The 22885-nt window shown below is 48.7% G+C and overlaps 3 gene segments (V, D, J or C); all 3 read left to right on the forward strand.

Moving 5' to 3' along the window:
- Nucleotides 1–727: 727 nt before the first annotated feature.
- LOC116485575 lies at nucleotides 728–1510 on the forward strand. The segment is given in 2 exon segments: nucleotides 728–770; nucleotides 1125–1510. Coding segments are annotated over 2 exon segments (429 nt in total).
- Nucleotides 1511–6807: 5297 nt separating this feature from the next.
- On the forward strand, nucleotides 6808–7545 carry LOC116485576. The segment is given in 3 exon segments: nucleotides 6808–6853; nucleotides 6945–7359; nucleotides 7455–7545. Coding segments are annotated over 3 exon segments (552 nt in total).
- A 23-nt stretch (nucleotides 7546–7568) lies between these two features.
- LOC116485577 lies at nucleotides 7569–8025 on the forward strand. The segment is given in 2 exon segments: nucleotides 7569–7611; nucleotides 7709–8025. Coding segments are annotated over 2 exon segments (360 nt in total).
- The last annotated feature ends 14860 nt before the right edge of the window (nucleotides 8026–22885 follow it).

Genomic DNA, 22885 nt, shown 5'->3' on the forward strand with positions numbered 1-22885 from the left:
CCGTGGAGCAAGAACAGCAATGTAGCTCTACATATTTGGTGCTCTCTTGAAACTAGGTGTTCGTCTGTAACAAGGAGAGAAGACAAATGATTTGGTAGACCTTCCTTCAACATTTTTCTCCTGTCTTCCTTGGCATTTCAGTCCCTACAAAGTCCTACAACAGACCAGAAATGCCACTTTATCATCACAGTTTCTCCCCGGAGGTGTCCAGAAGAGAAGTGACGTCCTCAGCCATGGGCTATGCCTCCAACAAACAGAGACAGACAGCAAGGAGTTCATCAGCAGTAGTCAGCATGGATTCACCATGGAGAAGACGTGGTCCCTGGTGGGGTGGGGAAATGCCTTCTGCCACTGCAGGGGACCGCACACACTCAGCGCCCACCAGGGTGGCTTCTGGGCTGGGAGCTTCACGCCCTGATGTACGACTGCAGCTGCTCTCACTCTCAACCCCTTCTCAGCAGCTCTGCCTCAAGTTTCCACATGCCACGCTCCTTGGACTTACCAGACTTTCTGAAAAGCTGATGGGATGACAATGTCCTTACCAACATGAGCATTCCCAGGTCTAAGTCCTTTCCCAGGCTGCAGTGGGTTCTCTGCAAACGTAGCCCCACATGGTTGCGCCCACAAGAGCCATCGCTGGAGACGTCTGCTCCTCCCACTCAACCCTGTCCCCATCTGTTTTTTTTTTCCCTCTCCTCTGAGTCTCAGCTGAGCGGGACCAGCAAACATGCTGCTGCTGGCAGCACTTGTGGCCACCACAGCTTGGTTTGGTAAGTGCTTTGTACTTTATCTTGCATTCCCTCACAGGCAAACATGGTTGCACTAACAGACATTTTCCCAAATCCTTTATTGCTGGTTAAAGACATTATTTCTCCTCTGACTTCCCTTCCCTTCCCTTCCCTTCCCTTCCCTTCCCTTCCCTTCCCTTCCCTTCCCTTCCCTTCCCTTCCCTTCCCTTCCCTTCCCTTCCCTTCCCTTCCCTTCCCTTCCCTTCCCTTCCCTTCCCTTCCCTTCCCTTCCCTTCCCTTCCCTTCCCTTCCCTTCCCTTCCCTTCCCTTCCCTTCCCTTCCCTTCCCTTCCCTTCCCTTCCCTTCCCAATTCTCTTCAATTCTCTTCTCTTGTAGATGTATTTGCACAGGAAATTCCCATACAGACACCAATATCCATCACCAAATCTGGAGGAACAACACGCCTGCAATGTCATTTTAAAGGTGTCTCTAGAAATTTTGATAGCATCATCATTCATTGGTACCAAAAGAAGGAGAATGAAGCTCCAGAGTGGATGTTCTACATTTCAACAGGGACAACAGCAGTGGATGAGAGCTTCCAAGGCCGCACGTATACAATTGAAAGGGTTTCTAAACAGAAAATATGTACTCTCATAATAAGAAGTATAGTTCCAGATGACACAGCTGCCTACTACTGTGCCTATTGGTACACTCACTACGGCAGAAACCCAGCGATCACCTCGACCAATACTCCCTCGGAGGCTCAACCACAAACGATTTGAAAGATCCCAACTCACTTCCCCCGGCATGGATGACCCGCCTGGCCTCAACACGCAGGCTCTGCACAGCCGGGACTGGCTCGGCGCTGAGCCACTCCTTGGAGGGGGCAGCTGCCAAAAGCTGGGGATTTCAACGCAGCAAGTGGCACGTGCAAAGGGAACGGTAAATGGTAAATGCCTAACCCAGCCTCGGCACTTCCTCATCCACTGATTTTTCTCAAGTGTGGCATGGAACTGATTGTAAGGATTTCTTTAGTGGAAAGGTGCTTATTTCCATGCTGCTGTTCATGGAAATAACTCAGTATGTAGTCCTGAAGCTTTTGAAAGTAAACCAAACAGTAAACCAAAATACAAAACTTTAACCTGAAGATCACTGTTTTCTGAAGTATTAGTTTTACAAAGTGGAGATTAAGAAAATAAAAATGGTCTCTATTTGTGTAACAGGATTGTTAGAAACTGTATTAGCCTGTTTTCTATTGCATTGAGTCAATAAATTGCTTTCAATTTTCTTTTAGAATCCTGGTAGATACACGGTGCACTTTCAAAAAAATGTTTAAGTTTTACTTGGACTTATTACTCCCAATGTTTTTGAAGTTAAAATTTTCTTTGCAATGTGTGAGTAGATGCTCCTTAAGGGCTGGCACTGGTGCAGGTTTGAGTGCATCTCAGACTACCGTGGCTTTTCAGGAAGAGCTTGGGTAAATGTGAAATTTTAACATGCAATTTGAGATATAAAACCTTTTGTCAGAGTATTAGATTTGTAAAATTTACAAAAGTAGGTGTAAATACCTGTTCCGACTATTTTTGGATTCTTTTATCCCCCTTCAGTGCAACCTCTGCTATCAAAGGAGACGTGTTTTTTTCACACGGTGAAAATGGAACGCTTGGTTTCTAATTTTAAAATGTGTATAAACTGTAAAAAGCACAGGGCAAGGTAAAATAAAATATTATGCTAAAAAAAAAAGACGATGCTTGGCTAAGCATGAGCCAGAAGCATACAAGGTGGCCAAGAAGGGCAACGGCATCCTGGCCTAAATTAGAAATAGTGTAGCCAGCAGGAGCAGGGAAGTGATCGTCCCCTGTACTCAGCTCTGGTGAGGCCACACCTCGAGTGCTGTGTTCAGTTTGGGGCCCCTCACTACAAGAAGGACATCAAGGCCCTGGCGCATGTCCGGAGAAGGGCAACAAAACTGGTGAGGGATCTGGAACACAAGTCCTGTGAGGAGTGGCTGATGGAGCTGGGGTTGTTTAGTCTGGAGAAGAGGAGGCTCAGGGGAGACCTCATTGCACCCTACAACTTCCTGAAGGGAGGTTGTCATGAGGAGGGCGTCAGAAATGGCCACAAGTTGTACCTGGGGAGATTTAGATAAGATATCAGGAAAAACTTTTTCTCTCAAAGAGTGGTCAGGCACTGGAACGGCCTGCACAGGGAGGTGGTGGAGTCACTTTCCCTCATGGTGTACAAGAAGTGCCTGGAAAAGGTGCTACAAGATAACGATTTAGTAGCTTAGTGAGTAGTACCGGTGATAGGAGGACAGTTGGACTAGAAGATCTTGTAGGCCCTTTCCAAACTTGTGTTTCTGTCATTCCACGATTCTAAATTTTTCAGACTCTGGACTGTAAGAACTCCATTCCCAGGTTCAGCCTGGGTTTGTCTTCTCCTTCCAACCAGACCTGGATGGTGGACCTGACTCTATACAAGAGCTATCTTCCCTTTCCAGATGATGTTTTGCTGGTTGTGCTGGTTTTTCCCAGCAGGGAAGATGAAATCCACCACAGCCGCTCTCACACCCCCTCCTCAAAGGAGAATGGGGAAAAGGTATGATGGAAAGGGCTCCAGGCTTGACTTAAGGACAAGGACATCACTCACCAATTATTTTTATGAGTAAAGGAGACTCAATGTAGAGAGACTAATAAAATTTATTGCCTATCACTAGTAGTCTAGCACAGTGAGAAATGAAAAGGAAGCTAAAAACACTTCCCTCTCTCACCACCTCCCCGATTCACCATCTTCTGTGTTCTCCCCCCAAGAGTCAGGCACACGGGAACAAGGAATGGGGGCCCAGATTCCCACTTTTCTCACACTTTGTATTAGGAACAGGATTTTGCAGCTGGTGGGAGCCAGAAGCCACCCTTGGACTGGCAGTCACTGTGAGGGCTCAGACCTTTGCAAGGCAGACCATTCAGTCAAAACACAGCTGAAATAAGAGAAAGAGTCCCATGCCTTGCTAGGAATTCTCAAAAGCCAGGATATGGCCTCCCTCACACTTGGTTTCTCTCGTAATGCGGGGGAAATTACCATCTTTCCAGGCACCTTGGGTTTTTTAAGGTCCCACAAAAGGATTGCACTGACTCTGCTGAGGTCGATAGTAGCTTGGGTATGGACCTTACTGCATTTTTGTTGCAGTGGTGTATTTTCTCTACAAAAAATTAATCAGCAGTAACCCCCTGTTCCCTGCTCTCCCCATCCCCACCCAGCAATGGAAACGAGTTGAGGCACTTTCCTTGGGTATACCAAACGAGTCGTTTCCTCCTCAGAGCTGATGGACCCTCATAACAGATGACGCTTGCATGTACCATTGACAAACACTTTGGTGATGAGAACATTGTGCCTGCAATGCCCAAGTATTTCTAAGGAAAACTCTTCCTCTTCCCCACTGCACTGCCCTTGCTCCCTCACCACCAGTGCTGCCAGAAGGAGCTTGGGGGACACGTCCCTGTGGCTCAATGCAGGGGCTCTCCAGCTGCCACCCGAAGGAAGGCACCTCCTCTTCCTACGTGGCACAGCTCAGCCTGCCCTAGGGACAGTTTCCTTCTGCGAGTCTCAATTTGGAGAACAGAGAGCTCTGAGACAGCTGAGTGGGATACGCCAACATGCTGCTGCTGGCAGCGCTGGTGGCCGCAACCACTTGGTCTTGTAAGTCCCTCCTAGTTATCTTACTTTTCCACGTTGATAAGGAAAATCTTCCCAAATCCCCGATTGGCATTAATAACATGATATACACTCTCCTCTCCTCTCCTCTCCTCTCCTCTCCTCTCCTCTCCTCTCCTCTCCTCTCCTCTCCTCTCCTCTCCTCTCCTCTCCTCTCCTCTCCTCTCCTCTCCTCTCCTCTCCTCTCCTCTCCTCTCCTCTCCTCTCCTCTCCTCTCCTCTCCTCTCCTCTCCTCTCCTCTCCTCTCCCATTCACTTCTCTCGTAGATGGATTTGCACTGGAAATTCCCATACAGACCCCTGTATGCATCACCAAATATCAAGGCAGTACACGTCTGCAATGTCATTTTAAAGACATCTCTGCAAATTTTGATAGCACCATCATACACTGGTACCAACAGAAGGAGAATAAAGCTCCAGAGTGGATGTTCTATATTACAACAGGGAAAACATCAGTTGAGGAAAAGGGCGCACATATACAACTGAAAGGGTTTCAAGAAAGAAAATTTGTACTCTTAAAATAAGCAATATAATTCCACATGACACAGCTACCTACTACTGTGCCTACTGGGACTCTCACTACAGCAGAAACCCAGCGATCACCTCGACCAATACTCCCTTGATGGCTCAACCACAAACGATTTGAAAGATCCCAAATCACTTCCCCCAGAGTGGATGAGCCGCCCAGCCTCAACACGCAGGCTCTGCACAGCCAGGACTGGCTCGGCACTGAGCCACTGGGGCACCTGTGATTTCAACGCAGCAAAAAAGGGGCAGCTGCCAAAAGCTGGGGATTTCAACGGAGCAAGTGGCACATGCAAAGGAAACGGTGAAGGGCAAATGCCTAACTCAAACTCAGCACCTCCTCTTCCCCTGGTTTTACTCAAGTGAGGAAACTGGAATATTCAAGCAGGGAACTGATTGTAAGGATTTCTTTACTGGATAGGGGAAATCTTCCGTGCCGCTGTTCCTGGAAATAGCTCAGCGTGTTGTTCTGGAGCTTTTCAAAGCCCGTGGTTTGACACAGAAAACTGAAAGAAAAATTTCCCTTGAAAGCTTGAGTGCTTTCAAAATCAAACTGAGATGAGGGGGAAGACTCCCTCTGACTTGGAGTGAGAAAGTCCTGGGGGCATAGATCGGGGCACTTACTTGATAGGGCTGGGAAAATTACGTGTTGAGTAAGCAACTGGTTTGTACTTCAAGAAAGGAATGTGGCAGCAACAGCATCAGGAAACTGTCATTATAAAGCCTATTCTTGAGACATTCTTAATGGGGAAGCAGTGGAGATGGAGTCAAGCTGGGCAGAGGGCTGCTCATCAGCAGGTGTTCAGATCTCAGCACTGAATGTGTAATCACAAGATTCGGGCTTGCCAGATAAATGCCAGATGATAGAAAAATTCCTAAGCCCATGTGCAGCGTCAGATTTGGGAATCATACACTGCTTGATGAGAAAATTAGATACTAAATAAGCACAAGACATAGAAAGATGTTTATAAATATAAAGAGGAAACTAAAAATAGGAATGTGAGTGTATTGCTACCGATATCCAGAAGATGTCATGACTAGAAAGCATTTCTGTTTAAGCTAGTGAGCTAGACACATATCCCAGGTGCTCAGTTCTAGTGTGGCACCCGGACCGTGGGAGGTGGCTAAGTACAAAGACAGCTGCCCCTGATGGGTAGAGAGAAAGGCTGCTTTCTCAGGGATGTGGGAAATGGCAGGGGTAGGGCCAGGGACCAGAAGGCTTATTTGAGGGCTGGGCATGCCTTTGCTGCATATTTCTGACTTTTAAATTACTGCAGCTTTCAGTAACAGTTTGAAAGCATTGCCACACCATTTGCAGCATGGGGAAACTACTCTTCCCATGCCCACCACCACAGGAAGAGGGATTTCAGGTGGAAGCTCTCTTATCTCGTCTCTCCCTCCAAGAAGCAAAGATATACCCAGGTGGAGATGAAGCAAGAGGAACCCAGGCTAAAAGTGAGGCACAAATCCATAAGAGTGGGCAAGGAGCTGCTGCAGCAACCTACCTGTGACCGTGCTACAGTGCGTGCAGATGGCCACGAGGCAGCTGCCGTAAAGCCAAGCTGTGTCTGCTCACACCGGGCTGAATTCGGGGAGCTACAACGGGCAGTGGCATCCACCTGCAGGGCACCAGCACTTGCAGGGAGGTTCCCAGGGGCAAGGAGACCCCTGGCCCCCAGGAGCTGGAGCCACGCAGAGGAGCTGCCATTGGGTGCCGGGTGCCTGAGCCACTCCTTTCTGCCCCTCCAGCGCCTGCTCCTTCCCTCCCTCTCGCCAGGGACCAGGGACGGACGCACTCTGCCCGGGCCAGGTCACGGAGGCAGACTCCACCTCGTGCCATGCTCATGCTGCCGTTGCAGGTGCTTCTGGCTGCTGCAGCCCTTTGCTGCTGTAAGTCGTAGGTGCGAGCTGCGGGGTCGGGGAGCCCGCGGGGGTTGCCCCTGCTGTCACCACAGTGCTGTTCCTCTGCTTTCCCTTGCAGATGGAGCCGCGCAAAGCCTCTGGCAGCCAAAACCTTCCGTGCGCAGAGTGGCATACAGCACTGCGCGGATCGACTGCCACTTCTCGGGGTCAGACTTTCCCAATGCCTACATCCACTGGTACCAGCAGAAACCCAGGGAAGCCCCACAGCACCTTCTGTATGTGCAGACAGGGGCAGCTGCGTACTACAACCAATCCTACAGGGAAGCTTTTGGGGCCGAGAAGAAGAAGACGGAGCCCATCTGTACTCTCACAATAAAAAGAGTCACAAAGGAGCAGGAAGCCACCTATTACTGTGCTTACTGGGAGAGCACAGCCGTAGAAAACCCTCAGGCAGCCGGCACACAACCCAGGCTGTGCTCCCCACCACAGGCGGGCGAGGGCTGCAAACCTCACCTGGCTGCAGGCTCCTGCCGGCCTGGCTGGGCACACCTGCAGGAGCTCCCGAGGGTGGAAGACGTGGCAAAGAAAGGCCCCAACATACTTTATGTCCCACCTGCATCTGGCACAGCCTCATTGCACGTCAACAAGACAAGTGGTTTTTCCTGCTCGGATCCACTTGGCCAGTGCTCGACACTGGATCCGAGCCTGTCCCCGCATAGAAGCCCTACGGAGGTCAGCGACCATGTGGCTGCTGAGAGCTTTCGTCTTGGCAGCTGCTTTTTCTTGTACGTGCCCTGCTCACCCCACTGCCTGCATGTCCTGGGAGAAGCTCTGCTGCTGCTTCAGCCTTGCATTCCCCATTTCCCTCTTGCTTTCCTACAGGCAGCCCTGCACGAGCCTTGCAGCAAAGCCCGGTATCTGTCACCAAGCCCGAAAGCAAAACGGTGCTCATCACCTGCCACGTCTCTGTCCCCGACTTTGACAAAGCTTTCATTCACTGGTACCGCACGAGGCCTGGGGCAGCTCCTGAGCGCGTTGCCTACATGGCATCCACGCTCTTCCTTGCGAACCGGGAAGATGAGGGGATATTCAGCATCGAGAAGGACGTGGGCAAATCTCTCTGCACCCTGACGGTGACCAAAGTCACCTCGCAAGATGCTGGTACCTACTACTGCGCCAGGTGGGATGCACAGCAGTAGAGAGTCATACGCAGCCTGCACAAAGATGTGCTCCGCTTCCTGGACCAGACCCTGAAATGCACAAAACCTCAAGGAATATGCCCACCCTGCCTCCCCATCAGCCCCAAGCCCATCGAGCACACTTCTCAGGCAGCGGGGCATCAAAGGCGCTGCAGGGCTGGTGCAGGCTGTCCAGATGCTCTCTGTGGCTGGCACCAGCAGAGAAGTCATTTCACTTCAGCAACAAAAAGGGGATTTCCCCAGGTATGGCAGGAGAGAGAGAGAAAAGGAAGAAGAAAAACCTTACAGCACATGTAGCACTGAGGTATCAGTTGCACCTCGCAGAAGAGGGAAAGCTCAGACACCTGTCACAGCTGTACAAGAACAGAGTGCCCCTATTCAGCTGGGAAAGCCTCTGAGCCCAGGTACTGCGTAGCAGCTTCCAACTCCTCTGAATGCAGCAGTAGGTTGCTCCAGACTACAAACGACCGCTACCATTCAGCAGGGTTTGGCGGCGCTGCTTTCCTGCAGCATTACCTGCCTGCTTCCTGGGGCCCCTCTCCCCAAGGCCCCCAAGTGAGTCACATCCTCTCCTCAGGCTCAGCCCCCTGGCCCTGCTGCAGAGGCAGCATCTTTCTCCCACAGCCGGAGGTGAGCGAGCGCCATCGGGATGCTGCCGCTGCCAGTCCTGGCCCTGGCTGCAGCCTGGTCACACGCGTTCCCCCTCTCAGGAGGGCAGCGTGGGGAGCAGCAGCAAGTGGCTCTCATGCATATGACCATGTGCAGGTGGCTGGCAGTGCTCGTTGTATTACTTTCTCTCCTGTCCGCTGGGCAAGCACAAGTGCTGCTGCAACAGCGTCAGCCATCTCTCACCAAAAGGACGTCTTCGACTGCAGTGATCGATTGCAAAGTCGAGGGCATAGATGACTTCCAGGGTGCTTACATCCACTGGTACCGACACATACCCTCCAGGGCTCCCGAACGGCTTCTGTATGTGACCTCAACAGCACAGATTTCCTACGACAAGGATTCCTACAAGGACAAGTACCACTCTTCTAAAAGAGGCAAAAATACCTGCACCCTGTCAGTCAAAGACATACGTGAGGATGATGAAGGTACCTACTACTGTGCCTACTGGCAGTCTCACAGAGCGAGACAATCGTAGGCAGCCTGTGCAGAAAGGTGGCTGCAGCCTGAGTGGCAGGCGTCCTCTCAGATGCAGGGAACCAACGTTACCTTCCTGCAGCCACCTCTCAGCTCCTCAAACGTCCCTCCTGGGGCATCCCTTCCACTGAGGAAGGAAGTCTGAAGAGTTGACAAACAGAACAGGCAAGAAACGCAGTGCGTTGAAGCCTCTGCGGGCAATATGCACTGGGGTGGGGCAAAGGAGCACCCCTGTGGGTGATGACACAGAGAGGTCCATTTAGGCAGCACCGCTTACACAGTCTTTGCTGAAGGTGGATGCTTTCCCAACATGGTCTGAGCTAGCAAAAAAAGAAACAACAACAAAGTAAAGGGCACAGGGAGGGAGCACAGAAGGGGCGTATTTCCAGTGAAGGTCTATCCTGGGAGCCCTGGAGCCAGCCAGCTGGAAAGCAGCTTTGCAGAAAAGGACCTGCCTGGATGTCTAGTGAAGGAATGAGAGTAAACATTGTGCCCTTGCTGCCAAGATGGCTGTCAGTACCCTGAGCTGCATGAGGCAAAGTGCTGCCAGCAGGCTGGGGGAGGTGATCCTTTCCCTTTGCTTGGCATTGCATTGGCTCCACCTGGAGCGCTGAGTCCAGTTCTGGGCTCATGAAGGGACTGATGAAGCCAGGGATAAAAGAATGGGGGCTTGCTTAATCACATTAATGATTTCTAAAAAAAACAATCGTAATTATTAAAGCCAGGAATGAAAGAATGGGGGCTTGCTTAATCGCGTTGAAGTAGATATTTCGGAGTGTCTTTTCTTACTAGCCAAAATAAGGAGTCTTGGGGCCCCTCACAGAAGATGTTTCCTGACAAAATGGGGAACCTGTCTCAAAAACCACCTGAGACCGAGCTTGTGGTTTGGACAAGAGCCAAGGAGCAGCTGAGTCTGTACAAAGGCAGGGGGTCAACCAGCAGTGATGAAGAGGAGTTATCGGCCTTCATCCCCACAACCCCTAACGACCACCACCAGAAGGCACTGCGCAGGTGCAGATGGGAGGAATTTATGGAAATGACTCCTTGGAGCTAATTTTAATACAAAGCGGGGATAGGTTATGAATATGTATAGGCATATTGGGAAACTTCATGCATATGTAGCTTTTTGCTGCATATAACCAAAGCAAGTTGCCGCGTTAAGGTGCGCATGCCTTTGGGAACTATCCCACATGTGCCTGTGTTGCGGTTCCGCTCGAGTGGGCTGGGGCCGGTCCTCTTTAATATCTTCATCGATGATCTGGACGAGGGCATTGAGTGCACCCTCAGTAAGTTCGCAGATGACACCAAGTTAGGTGCGTGTGTCGATCTGCTTGAGGGTAGGAAAGCTCTGCAGGAGGATCTGGATAGGCTGCACCGATGGGCTGAGGTCAACTGCATGAAGTTTATACAAGGCCAAGTGCCGGGTCCTGCACCTGGGGCGCAATAACCCCAAGCAGAGCTACAGGCTGGGAGAGGAATGGTTGGAGAGCTGCCAGGCAGAGAAGGACCTGGGAGTGATGGTGGATAGTCGGCTGAATATGAGCCAGCAGTGTGCTCAGGTGGCCAAGAAGGCCAACGGCATCCTGGCTTGTATCAGGAACAGCGTGACCAGCAGGGCTAGGGAGGTGATCGTCCCCCTGTACTCAGCTCTGGTGAGGCCGCACCTCGAGTACTGTGTTCAGTTTTGGGCCCCTCGCTACAAGAAGGACATGGAGGTGCTTGAGCGGGTGCAGAGAAGGGCTGTGAAGCTGGTGAGGGGCCTGGAGAACAAGTCCTACGAGGAGCGGCTGAGGGAGCTGGGCTTGTTCAGCCTGGAGAAGAGGAGGCTCAGGGGCGACCTTATCGCTCTTTTTAGGTACCTCAAGGGAGGCTGTAGCGAGGTGGGGGTTGGCCTGTTCTCCCACGTGCCTGGTGACAGGACGAGGGGGAATGGGCTTAAGTTGAGCCAGGGGAGTTTTAGGTTAGATGTTAGGAAGAACTTCTTCACTGAAAGGGTTGTGAGGCACTGGAACAGGCTGCTCAGGGAAGTGGTGGAGTCACCATCCCTGGAAGTCTTCAAAAGACGCTTAGATGTAGAGCTTAGGGATATGGTTTAGTGGAGGGCTGTTAGCGTTAGGTTGGAGGTTGGACTCGATGACCTTGAGGTCTCTTCCAACCTAGAAAATTCTGTGATTCTGTGGGCAGCTGAGCTCCACCACAGCCGCTCTCTCACTCCCCCTCCTCAAAGAGGAATGGGGAGAAAATATGTGAAAAGGGGTCAAGGGTTGAGATAAGGACGAGAAAATCACACAATAATTATTGTAACGGGCAAAACAGACTCAGCATAAGAAGATAGTAAGATTTATTGGTCATTACTAACAAGCTAGAGAAGTGAGAAACAAAGGAAAGAAACCAAAAGCACCTTCCCCCCCCATCCACCCTCTTCCACCTCCTCCCCCCGAGCGGCGCAGGGGAACGGGGGAATGGGGGTTATGGTCAGTCTACAGCACTTCTTCTCTGCCGCTCCTTCTCGGTCACTCTTGTCCCCTCTGCTATGGGGTCCCACCCACGGGATGCAGTCCTTGATGAACTGATCCGGCGTGGGCTTCCCACAGGCAGCAGCTCTTCCAGAACTGCTCCAGATATGGGTCCGTACCACGGGGCCCATCCCTCAGGAGGAAACTGCTCCAACCTGGCTCCCCTACGGGCAGCAGCTCCTGCCAGGTCACCTGCTCCTGCGTGGGCTCCTCTCCACGGGCTACAGGTCCGGCCCGGAATCTGCTCCGGCAGGGGTCTTCCACAGGTGGCAGCCTCCGTCGGTGCAGGTCCACCTGCTCCACCGTGGTCTCCTCCACGGGCATGGAACCCTGCACCACCATGGTACTCCATGGGCTGCAGGGGGACATCCTGCTTCACCATGGTCCTCACCACAGGCCGCAAGGGACTTCTGCTCCGGTGCCTGGAGCACCTCTCCCCCTCCTTCTACACTGACCTTGGCGCCTGCAAGACTGTTTCTCACTCCCTTCACTCTCCCGGCTGCTGTGTGGCGCAGCTTTTTTTTCCCTGTCTTAAATATGCTCTCACAGAGGTGCAAAACAACATCGCTTATTGGCTCAGCTCTGGAAAACAATGGGGCCCTTCCCAAACATGGGGCAGCTTCTAGATCTTTCTCACAGAAACCACCCCTATGGCCCCCTGCTACCAAAACCTTGCCACGTAAACCCACTACAGCCTGGCGCTGAAATAAACCACATACCTACTTTATAACTCGTTTGCTTTGAGTTCTTCCATGAATCACTGGGGCACCTGTCTTAAGAGGAGAGGCTGAGAGAGCTGGAACTCTTCAGACCGGAGAGCCCCTCAATGTCTATAAATCCCTGAAGGGGGTGTAAAGGGCCCAGAGCCAGGCTCCTTCACATGGTGCCCTGTGAGGCAATGGGCACCAACAGAAACTCAAATGAAATTAAAATCAATCTGAGCACAAGAAAACCCTTTCTGACCCTGAGGGCAGTCCAACACTGGAATGGGTTGTCCCGAGAGGAGGTGGAGCCTCCTTGGGGACCCACTGGAAACAGTCCTGGGCAACCTGCTCTAGGCGACCCTGCTTGAACCAGGGTTGCACTTGGGGGCCTTAAGAGGCCCTTGACAACCTCAGCAGTTCTGGTATTTTCTGAGCCTGTGGCCCAAGGATCAGCAAATGACCTGCTATTGAATACTGCTGAAATGAACGACCTCCTCTGCAGCGTGGAGATCTGCTCCATGTGGGACCCATGGGCTGCAGGGGGACAGCCTGCTCCACCAGGGGCCTCTCCACAGCCCACAGGGGAACTGCTGCTGCCTGCCTGGAGCACCTCCTGCCCTCCTGCTGAACTCACCTGGGGTCTGCAGGGCTGGTGCTCTCTCCTTGCTCTCCCAGCTGCTGTTGTGCAGGAGTTTCTTTTTCCCTTTCTTAAATCTGCACATTAAAATAGATATTTCGGAGTGTCTTTCCTTACTAGCCAAAATAAGGAGTCTTGGGGCCCCTCACAGAAGATGTTTCCTGACAAAATGGGGAACCTGTCTCAAAAACCACCTGAGACCGAGCTTGTGGTTTGGACAAGAGCCAAGGAGCAGCTGAGTCTGTACAAAGGCAGGGGGTCAACCAGCAGTGATGAAGAGGAGTTTTCGGCCTTCATCCCCACAACCCCTAACGACCACCACCAGAAGGCACTGCGCAGGTGCAGATGGGAGGAATTTATGGAAAAAACTCCTTGGAGCTAATTTTAATACAAAGCAGGGATAGGTTATGAATATGTATAGGCGTATTGGGAAACTTCATGCATATGTAACTTTTGTCTGCATATAACCAAAGCAAGTTGCCGCGTTAAGGTGCACATGCTTTTGGGAGCTATCCCGCATGTGCCCGGCACCAAAAGAAACCACATACCTACTTTATAACTCGTTTGCTTTCAGTTACAGATTTCTTCCACAAGTCATTTTGGCGAGCCAGCCAGGAGGCTCTCTGCCTGCCCACAGGAGTGGCCACGCTGTGGACGTCCTAGCGCGCATTGGGTACAATTCCCTGGAGGAACTCCGTTCCTCAGCTGCTCACTGTGGGGGCAGACCATGACCTGCTGGACTGTGGACAAATGGTATGTGTAACAGTAGAGGAAGGGCATGTAAGTTGTACACGTGTCTGGGGCAGCTGGTAAATCGCACGGAGACATCTGGCGTGCAGCATAGTTCCCGTAAGGGAGGAGGGTACCCTACAGGCTGACCAATAGACTAGTCAACGGGGATTTGCTGGCCAATGGAACAGCCGCTAGTGATCTTGGGAGTAGATCGAGCAAATCCGAGGTTACCACTGCATCCTGGTTTTGGGAGCCAGGACAGACCAGCTAATGACTATAAGACGCAGAAGGGTAAGCTGGCCTCTCACAATTGTGACAAGTTTACCTGGGTCATGTTTGCAGCTGCTGGAGGGATATTAATTGGAGTGTTACTAATTGTATGTATTATTTGTAGATGTCTGGGTGTCTTATGTTGAAAGCATTTGTGTAAGTGTATGTGTTTGAGGCAAAGTATTGTTGTGAAGCGAGTTACTCCGTGAGGAACACAGCCAGAGATGATACAAACAAGTTTGCTTAAGTGATATATTCTTTTGGTATGACTGAGAAGTGTACGTGGCCTCTCTGTGTGATTGCATGATTGTGCTGAGTGAGTGAGACGCAGCATCACTGGGAAGCAAGTGTGGAGTTCCGATCTGTGGTTCCGTATTCTCTGCGAGGGGAGCGTCCGGAGATGAATGAAGAGCGTGACAGACTGAAAAGAAGTGCTGTTTTATCCAAGTGTTGACTGGTGATGCCCAAAATTCGGGCCCAGCAGTGCATCTTGTAATCCTATTTTTTGTATTTAAATGTTTTGAGTGTGACAAGTAGTGGGAGCATTATCTGAGTAAAAGTTTAGAAGTTTTGGTATATTCAAGGTGGTGTTTGGTCAGTGTCCCAAGTATTAAGGGGGGGAGGGGGGGCTGATCATCAAAGCGGTAGAATGGAGAGTCACTTCTTTGGTGGTTCAGGCTTGAGTCCTGGGAATTTGGTAAGAAGAGGGAGAGTAAATTTATTTAGGCCTCAATACCTTTTTAAGCCCCCATACTGATGGATATGTAGGAGTGATTCCTTGGTTGGTGGGGGCTTACTAACAAAGTGCATGAGAAAAATTGGCATTCAGCTTGAAGTTCAGTCCTGCTGAAAGGTAAATTTTGTGAAAAATGTGGTATTGTTTGTCTGGAAGACAGAGGGCTGAGTACTTCAGGTGTTCTCCCGAATCCCTGTGGATTTATGAGTGGAACGGGGCTCACTAAGAATCTGAAACAGTAAAGTTTGTATGTGGAAGGAAGAGTTTAATTCCAGGCAACTGGGACGTTTGGGAAGAAGGTTAGGAAAAGACAGTAAAAACCTGCAATAAAAAGGTTTGCGTGGAAATTGAAACAAGGGACACCAACTAATAAGGAATAGTAATAAATAAATAAATAAAAGGGAATGGGAAATCAAGGAAATGGGTAATATCCAAAGCAAAGACTTTTTAAAGAAAGCCTCCTTGGGTACATATTGGCACACTGGACGGATATTGTTAGAAATGGGGGCACAGAAAGCAAGAGGACTTTCACCAAGTATTGCAATCTATGGTGGCCACTATATAAGCTAAATGGCCACTTTATGGATCAATTGACTGTAACACTATCTGGCAGTTAATGTTGTTTTAGAGGAGAGAAGGAAAATAGGATGAAATGTTGCATACTGATATGTTGTTTCAACATCTTAGAGGGGATAGGTATGGAATTAGGTTGGCCCCTGACTGAGCCTTCAGTGTTGGTATGAGAAAAGTACAGGCTGGAGAAAGATAAAAGAAGTGTTAAAAGGGTTGTTGAAGGTGTTAAAAGGTGTGGCATGTAGTATTTGACAGAGCTGTTTGAAGTTGAATGAGCAGGGAAAGAGGATGGAGGAGTGTTAGTAGTTCTGCCTCAATCAGAGGCTGAGATCTCAAAATCACGGGTGTGAGCCCTCTGAGGTAGAGGGATCATGGTGGGTCCAAGGAAACAGGAAAAGGCATTTTTATTTGCAATGCTTGAAATTTAAATTGGGAAAAATGATTGGAATTCATCAATTTTTATACTTACCCAATTTGCCAAGGCTCTTCTTAGGAAGGGACTTGCTGGGAAAACTGGATGCAAAAATTTCTTTTGAACAAGGACAGTCAAGTTTGGTTCATGGTACTAGATTGAAAGGATGCATTTTTCTGCCTTCCTGTGGCAACTGAAAGCCAGAAACTCTTTGCTTTTGAATGGGAAAATCCTAACAGAGGACGACAAACTCAGCTTACTTGGACTGTGCTACCACAGGGGTTCAAGAATAGCCCCACCATATTCAGGAAACAACCAGTCTGTGATCTTGAAGCGTGAAAGACCTCTTCAGGAAAAGGGGACACTGTTGCAATATGCAAATGATAGCGACTGAAGAAGAAAATGAATGGGTATAAAGGACTTACTGATGTTTTTCAGCACTTGTTCTGTGAAACCAGCCTCTTCCCTTACTCATGATTGCATGAAGACCATGGACACAATATACTCCAGCTGACCAGACTTAAAGGATACATCCCTAGAAGATGTGGAGGATTTGTATATAGATGGCAGCAGCTTCGTCCTCCAGGGATTTTGCCTCACAGGATACGCGGTAACAAACATCAGCCCCAAAGGTGGAAATCATCACCTTGATAAGAGCTTTTGAGCTGGCAATCATTTGGACAGATTTGAAATATGCCTCTGGCGTGGTGTATGCGCACGGGGAAATTTGGAGGGAGAGAGGACTTTTATCTTCCTCAATTAAACGTGCAGAAGAGGCTGATAGCAGTTATTAGGGAAGAAGGAAAAAGAAGGCCTAGACAGGAACAGCCCTGGCTAGGCAAGGATCAATGTGTCTTATGCAAGACTTTTGGGCATTGGAAAAATGAATGCTTGGAATAGAAAAGAAATGGAAAAGAGAACCAGGGAAGGGAGGTGGTGTTTGCGCATGCAAAAGGTGACTGGAGAAGACCGGGGAAATCTAACCCAGCAGATCCACTGGTTATAAAAATGAAGGGGGGAAAGGAGGTGGAATGAATGGTAGATACAGGGGCAACTGATTCATTTTAAATAAAGCACTAGTACCTGTAGGAAATGATTATGTCATAGTAAATGTTATGTCATAGTAAAGGGAGCAACTGGCCAGTCAGAAATGGCATACTTTTGTAAACCTGTAAAGTACAAACTTGGGAAACAGTGGGACAGTCAAATTTTATATATGCCCAACTCTCCGGAATCACTCCTGGGAAGGGACCTACTGGAAAAATTACAAGCAACCATATCATTTTAAAATGGGGAGATTGTTCTGGAGGTAGATGACCAGAGGTATGTGGAGGTATTAAGCCTAATGATATCAACAAACCCTAAAATAAAGGAAGAGGTTAATGAAGACATCTTGAGTCAGGTATTCCTGGGAATATGGGTAACTGAAGTACCAGGGAAGGCAAAAATGCTCCTCCAATACAAATCAAACTTAAGGAGAGGACAGCCACTACCTTTACACTGTGGTGGCGAACCCATATACTTTACTAACATGCTTAACACCAGAGCCAACCTGGTTTATCGTTTTAGATCTGAAGGATGCCTTCTTTTGCCTCCCTCTCCATGAGGCCAGACAGAAAATCTTTGCATTTGAGTGGGAAAGCCCTAAGAGTGGGTGCAAAACACAGCTCACATGGACAAGGTTGCCTCAGGACTTTAAGAACTCGTCTACCTTGTTCGGAGAAAAACTTGCAAAGGACTTGGGACCTGAGAAGCCCCACCAGAAGAAGGAAGGCTGTTGCAATACACAGATGACCTCCTAATAGCCACCCAGACAGAAGAAGCATGTGTGGCCTGGATGCTTCTTTCCTCAGAGTAAACCAAAGGGGAGCCAGTACACCACGACTGCCTGGAGACCATCGACCTACTCCAGCCGTTTGTGGAAATCTGGTTCACTGATGGGAGCAGCTACATCACCAGTGGAAAACGACATGCTGGGTATGCAGTTACCACTTGCAAAGAGGTAATAGAATCTGGACCTTTGCCAACAGATACCTCTGCACAAAAGGCTGAGATAATTGCTCTGACCCGTGCCTTAGAAATAGAAAAAGGAAAGAAAATAAACATCTATACGAACTCAAGATATGCACTTGGGGTTGTACATGCACATGGAACCATCTGGAAAGAAAGAGGACTGTTGAACTCGCAAGGGAAAAACATCAAACATGCAAAAGAAATAATGCAATTACTGGAAGCAGTTCAGCTGCCTGAAATGGTAGCAATAATGCATATTAAGGCACACCAGAAGGTGAGCTCAGAATTGGAGGAAGGAAATGATCTGGCGGACAGAGAGGCAAAAGAAGCAGCAAAAGGCAAGGTAACAACTGAGGGAGCCCTGATTCCAGACAGGGAAATTAGCCTAGAAAGTAAGCCAGTATATAAGAAAAAAGGACAGAAAATTAACCAAAAGTCAAAAGGGAGAGTATAACCACGAGGGATGGTCTATTACCGAAGAAGGGAAAGGGAAATTAGTCACCCCCTCTAATTTGCTATGGTCACTAGTAAGGGAAGAACACCGGAAAACTCATTGGGGAATAAATTCCCTATATAACTATCTGATTGGGAAAATTACGTCTAGGAATTTGTATGCTACTGTCACACTAGTAACCCGACAATGTGACCTCTGCCTCCAGACCAATCCCAAAAATACCACCAAACTGAAATTGGGCCAAATTGGGAAAGGCCATGGGCCTGGATAACAGTGGCAGATTGACTTTTCAGAACTTCCAAGAAAAGGGGGGTATCGATATTTGTTGGTATCAATGGATACCTTTTCAGGTTGGCCAGAAGCGGTACCCACTAGAACTGCCAAAGCCCGAGAAATAAGCAAGGTATTGCTACAAGAAATAATACTGCACTTTGGAATTCCAGTTACCATATCCTCAGACCAGGGACCACGTTTTATTTCAAATACAGTGCAGCAAATTAGTTGGTATTTGGGCATAGATTGGGAACTGCACACTCCATACCACCCTCAATCAAGTGGTCAAGTGCAGAAAATGAACCATTTGATCAAACAACAAATTGTAAGGTTAGGGCAAGAAGCTAACTTGTCCCAGCCCCAAGCTCTCCCGCTAGCATTGCTGCAGATTCAGACTAAGCCCTGAACTAAAGAAAAATTAAGTCCTTTTGAAACACTTTATGGGAAGCCATACAGGGTCCAGAAGGGAATGTCTGCGCAGGCTGGGGAAGAGATGCTGATTACCAGTATGGTAGCTTTGAGTAAACAACTTAGAGAAATAGAAAAACATGTGGCTGGAACTCAGAGTAGAGAGCTGGGTGGACTGGTGCATGACATACAGCCTGGAGATTATGTATATGTCAAGTCTCTTGCAGAGAAAACATTGAAACCACAGTGGGAAGGGCCATACCAGGTGCTCCTTACTACCTTTACCGCAATTAAGATCATTAGGGAAGGAAGTGAAGGCATTTTCCTGGTTGAAGTCTGAAAGGCTGTTTGGGACGATGCTAACAATTTTGAAAGAAAATTTCAGTCCTGGTGGATGCTGGTAAACTTTACTTATGACCCTATCGCTCATACGGCTACTGCTTTTGTACTTACCATACGTAATGCCACGGTTTATGTTATTCACCCCATTATCGCACCAGGGTTAAATCATGAAGAAATGGTACTTTACTCCTCTGAAAATAGGACATAGGCAAGGATGGTAAGTGGGAAATGGCAGACTGTAGATCTGGAATCATGTGTTACCCGGGAACAACAAGGATTTCTCTGTGAAAGCAACACAATTGATGCTCAGGATGTGTGTCTTGACACTGAACAAGGTGTTTACCACTTTGAAATTCATCCAAATACTAGTCAAAAGACTGTGCTTATATATATTGGTCAAGGCTGTGTGTGTTTAAGGACTGCATGTACCTCTGTAGAAGCAGATAAAGAAAATATAACTCTCCCTAGAAAAAATCATTCTAACTTTTGTATTTGTAACTTTGTTAGAATTGTTGGATGTGACTTTTTATATCTAGCACCAGTAGTATCCCACCAGTTGATTAAATCTAATAACACGCTGTATAGTGCACTTTTACCCGCACCAACTAGAATGAACCTCACCTTCATAAGACAATTAACCAAACACCAAAATTTGGCCAGTATTCTGAGAAGTATCGAGGAAAGTGGCAAAAATACATTAATTACTGTCCATCACGACATCAAGAAAAGAAGCAAGGTTCTACAACAGGTGAAACAAGGTGCTAGTCATCACTGGTGGGATGCACTCTTAGGGTGGTCACTAACAGCAAATGGTATTCTCAATATATTGTGTCACATGATCATATTCATATTGATCTTAGTTGGTATAAGTCTAGTATTGTCTGTAATTGTACTAATCTCGAAATTAAAAATGTTCTACTGGACAGCCACACTGATTTTTTGCTGCATGTCCATGGTATGGCATTAAGTGATCAGTACCAAGTTAGGAATATTTGCCACAAGTAAAAGAATTTGCTAATTTCTAAAAAAAGGGGGGACTGAAGCCAGGGATAAAAGAATGGGGGCTTGCTTAATCACATTAATGATTTCTAACAAACAAAAAAAAAAATCGTAATTATTAAAGCCAGGAATGAAAGAATGGGGGCTTGCTTAATCGCATTGAAGTAGATATTTCGGAGTGTCTTTCCTTACTAGCCAAAATAAGGAGTCTTGGGGCCCCTCACAGAAGATGTTTCCTGACAAAATGGGGAACCTGTCTCAAAAACCACCTGAGACCGAGCTTGTGGTTTGGACAAGAGCCAAGGAGCAGCGTAGTCTGTACAAAGGCAGGGGGTCAACCAGCGGTGATGAAGAGGAGTTATCGGCCTTCATCCCCACAACCCCCGACGACCACCACCAGAAGGCACTGCGCAGGTGCAGATGGGAGGAGTTCATGGAAATGACTCCTTGGAGCTAATTTTAATACAAAGCGGGGATAGGTTATGAATATGTATAGGCGTATTGGGAAACTTCATGCATATGTAACTTTTTGCTGCATATAACCAAAGCAAGTTGCCGCGTTAAGGTGCACATGCCTTTGGGAGTTATCCCACATGTGTCTGGCGCCAAAATAAACCACATACCTACTTTATAACTCGTTTGCTTTGAGTTCTTCCATGAATCACTGGGGCACCTGTCTTAAGAGGAAAGGCTGAGAGAGCTGGAACTCTTCAGACCGGAGAGCCCCTCAATGTCTATAAATCCCTGAAGGATATATCTCTGCGTAAAGGGCCAAGAGCCAGTCTCCATCACATGGTGCCCTGTGAGGCAATGGGCACCAACAGAAACTCAAATGAAATTAAAATCAATCTGAGCATAAGAAAACCCTTTCTGACCATGAGAGCAGTCCAACACTGGAATGGATTGTCCCGAGAGTAGGTGGAGCCTCCATGGGGACCCACTGGAAACAGTCCTGGGCCACCTGCACTAGGCAACCCTGCTTAAACAAGAGATGCCCTTGGGGGCATTAAGAGGCCCTTGACAACCTCAGCAGTTCTGATATTTTCTGAGCCTGGGGCCCATGGGTCAGCAAGAGACCTGCTATTGAGTACTGCTGAAATGAACGACCTCCTCTGCAGCGTGGAGATCTGCTCCATGTGGGACCCATGGGCTGCAGGGGGACAGCCTGCTCCACCAGGGGCCTCTCCATAGCACACAGGGGAACTGCTGCTACCTGCCTGGAGCACCTCCTGCCCTCCTGCTGCACTCACCTGGGGTCTGCAGGGCTGGTGCTCTCTCCTTGCTCTCCCAGCTGCTGTTGTGCAGGAGTTTCTTTTTTCCTTTCTTATGTCTGCTCTCACAGAGGCAGAAACAGTGGTGGGCCAGTGGCATGTCTCTGTCCTTATCACTATGCAACCTTTCCTCAGAGGGTGGTTTTTCCTTCTAGATGGATTTTCACTGGAAATTCCCGTACAGAATTCTATATCCATTAGCAAGTTCAAGAAATTTTCATGACTGTCCTGTGATATCAAAAGCTTAGCAACAATATTTGATAGTACTGTCTTACACTGGCATAACTTGAAGGAGAATGAAGCTCCAGAGAGGCTAATGCTCTTTGCAGTAGGGAAAACTTCAGTGGAAAGTGGCTTTCAAAGAGACAGGTACAGCGCTAAAAGGGTTTCCAAGCAGAATCGGTGTGTCCTTATAACCAGGGATATCACTCCAGATGACACTAGCATGTACCACTGACAAACACTTTGGTGATGAGAACATTGTGCCTGCAATGCCCAAGCATTTCCAAGGAAAAACTCTTCCTCTTCCCCACTGCACTGCCCTTGCTCCCTTACCACTAGTGCTGCCAGAAGGAGCTTGGGGGGCTCTTCCCTGTAACTCAATGAAGGGGCTCTCCAGCAGCCACCTGAGGGAGGCACCTCCTCCTCCCACGTGGCACAGCTCAGCCTGCCCTGGGGACAGTTTCCTTCTGCGAGTCTCAACTGGGAGAACAGAGAGCTTTGAGACAGCTGAGTGGGACACGTCAACATGCTGCTGCTGGCAGCACTGGTGGCCACAACCACTTGGTCTTGTAAGTCCCTCCTAGTTTATCTTACTTTTCCTCTGTGCTAAGGAAAATCTTCCCAAATCCCAGATTGGCATTAATAACGATATACACTCTCCTCTCCTCTCCTCTCCTCTCCTCTCCTCTCCTCTCCTCTCCTCTCCTCTCCTCTCCTCTCCTCTCCTCTCCTCTCCTCTCCTCTCCTCTCCTCTCCTCTCCTCTCCTCTCCTCTCCTCTCCTCTCCTCTCCTCTCCTCTCCTCTCCTCTCCTCTCCTCTCCTCTCCTCTCCTCTCCTCTCCTCTCCTCTCCTCTCCTCTCCTCTCCTCTCCTCTCCTCTCCTCCCCTCCCCTTCCATTCTCTTCTCTTGTAGATGGATTTGCACAGGAAATTCCCATACAGACTCCTGTATCCATCACCAAATATCAAGGCAGTACACGTCTGCAATGTCATTTTAAAGGTGTCTCTGCAAATTTTGATAGCACCATCATACACTGGTACCAACAGAAGGAGAATAAAGCTCCAGAGTGGATGTTCTACATTTCAACAGGGACAACGAAAGCAGATAAGAGCCTCCAAGGTCGCACGTATACAATTGAAAGGATTTCTAAACAGA

This window comes from Aythya fuligula, chromosome 2 (assembly GCF_009819795.1).
Source record: "Aythya fuligula isolate bAytFul2 chromosome 2, bAytFul2.pri, whole genome shotgun sequence".
Classification (NCBI taxonomy): Eukaryota; Metazoa; Chordata; class Aves; order Anseriformes; family Anatidae; genus Aythya; species Aythya fuligula.